Source organism: Arachis hypogaea, chromosome 8 (genome assembly GCF_003086295.3).
Source record: "Arachis hypogaea cultivar Tifrunner chromosome 8, arahy.Tifrunner.gnm2.J5K5, whole genome shotgun sequence".
NCBI lineage: Eukaryota > Viridiplantae > Streptophyta > Magnoliopsida > Fabales > Fabaceae > Arachis > Arachis hypogaea.
This window is the reverse complement of record NC_092043.1, coordinates 40,818,465-40,825,695: the sequence shown is the minus strand read 5'-3', so window position 1 is coordinate 40,825,695 and position 7,231 is coordinate 40,818,465. Positions and strand designations below refer to the sequence as shown.

The 7,231-nt window shown below is 37.3% G+C and overlaps 1 protein-coding gene across 1 annotated transcript; it reads left to right on the top strand.

Annotated features, from left to right (window-relative positions):
* The first annotated feature begins 1,090 nt into the window (after window positions 1-1,090).
* On the top strand, window positions 1,091-4,413 carry LOC112707482 (vacuolar protein sorting-associated protein 29). The gene is made up of 5 exons (XM_025759227.3): window positions 1,091-1,594; window positions 2,034-2,131; window positions 2,228-2,428; window positions 3,304-3,441; window positions 3,793-4,413. The coding sequence occupies exons 3-5, from the start codon at window positions 2,297-2,299 to the stop codon at window positions 4,093-4,095; spliced, it is 573 nt and encodes a 190-aa protein (XP_025615012.1). The 5' UTR covers window positions 1,091-1,594; window positions 2,034-2,131; window positions 2,228-2,296; the 3' UTR covers window positions 4,096-4,413.
* The last annotated feature ends 2,818 nt before the right edge of the window (window positions 4,414-7,231 follow it).

The following is a 7,231-nucleotide window of genomic DNA, read 5'->3' as shown; positions in this document are numbered from 1 at the left end:
GTCTAATTGTCGGTTTAGAACTATACTTGCAACGTGATATTTTTATAAAAATCTTTACCGACATTTTTTCTCCGTCAATAAGAGTATCATGATATACGCCCGGGTATACATCCTAACCGTCTCATCGTCTGCACCCTGCGGAAGCTCACTAAATGTCTCCTGCATCCAAGTGCACTTCACCGTGAACTTGTCGATGCAGTTCGCAGTAGGCAAAACATCCAACAGCTTCTCGAACCATGTTGATGCTGGGCAGCCACCGCCTATATGTCGCTCAAAGTCCATGAGGCATCCGCGGACATACTGACCGTTGATTAGGAATCTTAACTGGTACGCTACATCCTACAACGTGATCGTGTACTCTCCGAATGACATGTGAAAGTATGCGTCTCCGGACATCATCTCTCCACGAATGCGCTCACTAATGACTCAACCAATCTAAACCAAGTCTCATTTAACCTTGTAAGATGGTATAAACCGGCCATATGCAAGTACGGCATGATCCTGTCATCCTATGACATACCGTGTTATCTTTTCATGCTGGTGATACATTGATGGGGCTGGACAACGATAGAAAATTATTTATCACAACCGTAACAAAATAGTGTTCGATTAATAAAATTCTAAAAACACTAAATACAATAACCGTGAACAAAATTGTTTATAAGGAACCAATACAAAGCGCTAAATAATGCATGACCCAAATCCAATTAAAAGAAAAACTTAACCCAAACATATAATTTCACATGTTCAAATAAACGTAGAAAATGCTAAAACTAAATGGGTTTAAGTAAGTGACTATTCTTAAAAAAATAATTATCTTTAATGTATAAAAAATCTCGCAATACTCAATAAGTATCATGTCACAGTTGGATCATATTGAGCCCTAATCCTAAATTAAATCTTGCTCAATATAAAACTAATAACTTATTTTGAAAGGTGAAAACTCATGTGAAGTCGATTTTACGTGAAGTTGTCGTTAGATGAAAATTTAGTCAAATCAGTTAAATTATCTAGTGGTTCTCAAATATCAACTTTATTGACTGTATCTGAATTTTTTCCCTTTTAAAAATTTTACAAAATTATAGAAACTAACCAAAGGTAAATTATCATTTATTTAATTCAAATAAAAAGAATCCAAATTTTCGGCGCTCTACCTTTCTCACGATCTCACCCCCACACCAACACTCCCAGTCAACCCCAGTCGGCGACTCCCTCTTCTCTGACCACCACCGTAAACTGCTTGTCAGAGATCACTCGCTTCTCTACCTCGCGTTCGTCCTGTCTTCATCGCTTTCCTCCACTCTTTGCCCCGTTGGTTCTGCGGTTCAGACATTCAGCCACCGTGGTTCCGTCGCCGTTCGCACCGCTTCGCCGTCCTTTGTTCTGGGCTTCTCACCGCGTCGCCGTCATCCGTTCTCACTGCATCGCCGTCATCAGTTCTTGCTGCCTTGCCGTCATCTGTTCTCGTCAACGTTCCGTCCTCCATTCTCGCCGCCTTACCGTCCTCCATTCCCGCCGGTTCGCCGTCTGCCGTTCAGCATCTGGTTGACTGGTTTTGCCTGGAGTGTTGTTCAGCGTTTTGCTTCACTTTTTGGTCTCTCTGCATTCTCTGTTCTTCGTGTTCTCTGTGTTCATGTGTTTTTCTTTGGTTCCTGTTAAATTTCTTTTAATTTTTATGAATTTTTGTTATTTTGTGTAATTTTTTGTTATTTGTGATTAATTTTCTGTTAATTTATATTTTTTTGTTAATTTTATATTATTTTTCTGTTTTTTTTTTGGGATATATCCGATATTCGATCGAATAGCCTAAAAATTGCGGATACGAAATCTGATCCAATGATTAATTTTCGTCATCCGATCTGTGAACAAAATTTTGTATAAATTGCATTTATATGTTTTCATGCGAAATTAATTTTCTTATATTAATTAATTAGTATTTAATTGATAATGATTATGTAAGATGAATTTTTTTTTTGTTGGGAGATAGAGGGTTTTAGTCGTTTCAATTTGAACTGTTTGTTTTGATTCGTCAGTTGCTTTGTATCTGCGTGTTGATTCTGCCGCTCAGCCGCTGCTGCCACCACCCCACCCCTCAATCATGACGGCGGCGTCTAATTCCACAGCCACTCAAGTTCGTCACTCTCTCTCTTTCACACTTTCAAATCAAATCAAATAATCTAATTTGTTTTCTTCTCGTTTGCAATTTTGATGTGATGTTTGCGTGCAGGTGGATTCCCTGGAAAATTAGGTTTTAAATCAATAATCAATAATCTGAATCTGTGATCAATCACTGAGGATGGTGCTGGTGTTGGCTCTTGGGGATTTACACATACCACATAGGGCTCCTGATCTCCCTGCTAAGTTCAAATCCATGCTTGTTCCTGGCAAGATCCAACACATTATTTGTACAGGGAACCTTTCTATCAAGGTCTCGCTCTTTCTATCCAATTCAATTGTCACTGATCTTAAGTTAATTTGTTTCAATCATTGCTGATATCCTTTATTTTACCTTGTTTGAGTTTTTTTGAATGTTATTGTTTTTTGAGTGCATTTGCATACAAAATTAGTGGTTTTCATATTAATTGTAAATTTTATAAATCGTGGCCACCTCTATGGACTGTTTTTGGTTGCCACTTAGTAATGGTAAAGAGGAGTTTGAATTATTGTTCTCCACTTCCAATGACCAACTTGAGAGATTTTTTTATTCTCTGCATTCCCTTTTCCTCCTATTGTTTTTGTAACATCGGATGTGCTGTTAATGGATCTAAGGTTTGCAATTCAACCTGTCATTGATATATATTCTGTTAACCTCTGTACAAGGAGCTTGATATCAAGTAGGTTGTGAAAACTAATTAATTTTCATGGTATATCTGTGTATGAGACACATATATCTGGATTAAATAGTACTCTAAAGCTTGAGGGTAAATTTTATTGTATTGCTTTTAAATTGGCAATGCTGCAGAGATGAGGATGCTTAGATGGATGAGTAGACACATTATATTATACATGATTAAAATGAATGCATTACAAAATTAAGCTCGTTTAAAGTGGTAAGGACTTGTTTGGAAAGGGTTTGTAGAGACTCTAGTTTATAGAGTGGATCAAATGGAGGGTTGTCCTTTGGCTAGAGGTAGAGGTAGACTTGTGTTGCTGACCCTAGTGGGACAAGTCTTAGTTATTGTATGTACACTTGTTATTGAGAAATGAAGTTTTTCATCAAGTTGCATGCCTTTTAATCCAATGACATATTTATGCCCGAGTTTCTTTGAACTTTTAAACTAACTTTATGCAAATTATATTCAGGAAGTTCATGACTACTTAAAGACTCTTTGTCCAGACTTGCATATAACTCGTGGCGAGTATGACGAAGATACAAGATATCCAGAGACCAAAACACTGACCATTGGTCAGTTTAAGCTGGGACTATGCCATGGTCATCAGGTCTGATCTTTCCTTAAACACTTTTTTGCTATTCCTTCCAACTTTGTTTCTAGTTTTTTTTAGCTTTGAAAAGTAATCAGCTTAGGATTCTCTTTTCAGAAGATTATTTCACTTTGATATTCATGATCACATAATTCATATTAAGCCAAGAGAAAAAGGGTTTTGGGAAGTATTTTCAGTGATGTTTTTGTCAATCTATATTGAATGGTTGTATTTCATTCTGCAAGTGTCACTTTATTGCGCAATTACATTGTCACTTTCTCATATGTTCTGGAAGGTATATCTCATTCTAAATTTGTTGCATATTATTTATAACTACATGATGATTATTTGATCTTAATGGTTATGAAGGTTATTCCCTGGGGAGACCTAGATTCACTTGCAATGCTACAGAGGCAGCTAGATGTAGACATCCTTGTCACAGGTCACACACACCAGTTTACCGCATACAAACACGAAGGCGGTGTGGTTATAAATCCTGGTTCTGCAACAGGCGCCCATAGCAGCATCACTTATGATGTGAATCCGAGTTTTGTCCTCATGGACATTGATGGCCTGCGTGTTGTGGTATACGTATATGAACTTATCGATGGAGAGGTTAAGGTTGACAAGATTGACTTTAAGAAAACAGCCTCCATCCACACTGCCCATTAGGCACTTGTATCTTGGTCTTGATCTCCCTGTATCGTTTTAAATTTGGTGTTTTTAGTGTTTTTTCTTTCATCCCTTTTTTCACTTTGTAAAGGGTATTCTGCTTTAGTTTTATTCTGTTTTGGTGACTGTAAAAACCTTATTATAAACTACACCGAAAAAGAAGCCTCGGACTTTCGGTATTCTTAGAATTTGATTAACTTGTCATATGTATGACTGGATGCTATAAACATTTAGGAAGTGTTTGTTTTGAGATATTGGGATAGAGATTGGAAGACTGAGATTTAATTAATTCTAATTTTACCTTTTATACAAATTAAATTAGAGCTTCTTGTTACAATTTCTGTTTCTCATTTTACACCAAACATAATAGTGAAATTTATTTCAGTCTCTGTTCTTCAGATTCAGTTTTTCAGTCTTTGTCTCTCCACCAAATACTATCTTGTGGTTGATTAGCAATTTAACATTGTGCATTTCATTGAGAGTATAAATAACTTTTTTACTATAAACATTGTGCATAGTATAAATCACTTTTTCACTTCCAGTATATTTTAAGCATTTGTCATAGTTTCATTAAATAACTAATATATCTTTGGGTAAAGGGTGTTCTTTCGATGCCAATGAGTTATAGTTCAAATGACATAGTTTTTCTATACGAGGTTATGGGTTTGAGTTTTTCTATCTTTGATAAAAAAATGTTCTTTTGATTTCTTTTCTCTTTCTGTTGCATCGTAATTATTAAGTGTGTATTTTTCTTTCAAATTATTTCTTCATAAATTGAGCATTATATTTTATCTTGATTTATTAAATGTATATTCCATTAAAAGAAAATGAAAGAAAACCATTCATTTCATAACATGCAAAATAATTTGTATCCTTTTATATAATAAATCATTTTAATAGTTTCTGTTCGCACCTGGCCCAAGAATCCTAGTTAGGTTCAAAATGAATAAAGTTTAATTAAGAGATCTAATTCAATCCATTCCAACCCAACCTCATAAAGGTCAGACATCACAAGAATCCAGCTTCATTTACCCAAGTAAGTAACCGATTCTTAAAATATCTCTTATCCATCTAAAAGGAAAATTTCAACAACCTCCTTAACAAAAGGGATAATCATTTACCATCAAAGGTGAAACTACTTTAAAAGGTGGTTTCAATTTTACTATAAGTACACTGACATCCTCAGGTTTATTTAGAACCTAATCTACTAAAATCTACTCAAAATCCTTTCTAACTTAGACATCGGAGTCTCTTGCAGGTACCCCGCACCTCCTCACGAGGAACTCAGACAGCAGCACCTCGACACTAACATAAGTCAGACGCTGCCTAGAAGGAGTCTGGACCTCACGTTCAGGATCAAAAGCAACCTAATTTCAAGTAACCCTCGGAATATTGGTGTCGTTGCCAGGAACCTGGAAGTCTACCCCCAACCATGGACATACAGTGTCTGAATCAGAACCAGAACCTCACAATGATGATCAAACACTCATGATATCTCCACGACATGATAGAGCAAGTGGCCCTAATGGGGAGGGGACATCGAGAAACCCTCAACCCAGGAGAATCAATTCAAAAATACTCCACTAGAGAATGAGGATCTCGCGCACCCAACAAAAATTATGGGACGTGTATACGGGCATCATGGCCGATTAGAGCAACTCGAGCAGGAGATAGAGCGACAAAAAGAAGCTGAAAGAGACTTGCTAAGGGAGGTGCGACGACAAAGAAAATTAGGAGAAAAACTACTGAAATTAGAAGGTGTCCTTTGAAATCGGAGCAATAATGTAGACCAAGAGAAACATCCTTTCGGAGAAAAATATTCATTTATAGAAGAGATCATGCGGGCTAGGGATTTTAGAAACTTTAAAAGCCCCAACATAAACCTCTATAATGGAATGACCGACTCGAGACACCATCTTAGTAACTTTAAAAGTCGGATATATCTGGTCGATGCGACCTATTACAAAACTTTTCCGACGACATTAACCAAAGCGGCGATGAAGTGGTTTAATAGCTTACCACCTAGGTCAGCGACCTGCTTCGACGACCTTGCAAGAAAATTTCTCAACCGATTTTCAATTCAGAAAGACAAAGTCAAGCACACTCTTAGTCTCCTATGGGTCAAACAAGAGGTCGAAGAAACTCTCCAAACTTATATGAAAAGATTCAACAAAGCATGCTTGGAAATTCAAAATCTACCTATGGAAGCATTAATAATAGGGCTAGTTAACGGCCTCAGAAAAGGCCCGTTTTCTCAGTCCATATCAAAGTGATATCTAACTTCCCTGTACAAAGTATAGGAGTGGACAAAAAAATACATTAACATGGAAGAAAATTCTCGACTTACAGAACCCGTTCCAAGACAAAATTCTTCTTATCAAGCTCCGGAAAAAGAGAAGGAAGCAAAGAAAAAGGACGAATATAGCTCAGACAAACCCCGAAGATACCATAACTACACCCCTCTAAGAGTTTCTCTGGTCGATATTTATAGGAAAATCTGCCATACTGAGAAACTTCCACCACCTCATCCTATTAAGAACAAGAAAGGTGAAAGTCGGACAGAATACTGCGAGTATCACAAGTTATATGGGCATTCAACCAACGAGTGCTACAACTTGAAAATGTGATAGAAAAATTGGTCAAAGAAGGTCGGTTAGAAAGATACCTTACAAAAAGATTGGACGATCAAGGAAAAAGGAAGAGAGGTGATGAAGACAGGGGTTGACGAGATCTGCCACCACAAACCCCAGATAGATATATCCCTATGATAGATGGAGGGTTTGCAGGAGGCGGGATAACTAAGTATTCTCGTAAAAGGCATTTAAAAGAAGCTTATTAAGTCAGTGGAGAATGTGAAGCTCCCGACTTACCCACAATCTCATTCACCAAAGTAGATGTCCAAGGAGTGACCCCCAACCATGATGGTCCTTTTGTGATTACCATGATACTCGCCAATACAAACCCCACAGAACTCTAGTAGATAAAGAAGATCGGCCAGTATATTGTTTAAACCTGCCTTCGACAAGCTCGGGTTAGAAGAGAAAGAGCTTAGAGCATATCCCGACACTCTTTTGGGTTAGGAGATACACTCATCCGACCTCTTGACTTCATCCCGTTACATACCACTTTCGGTAAA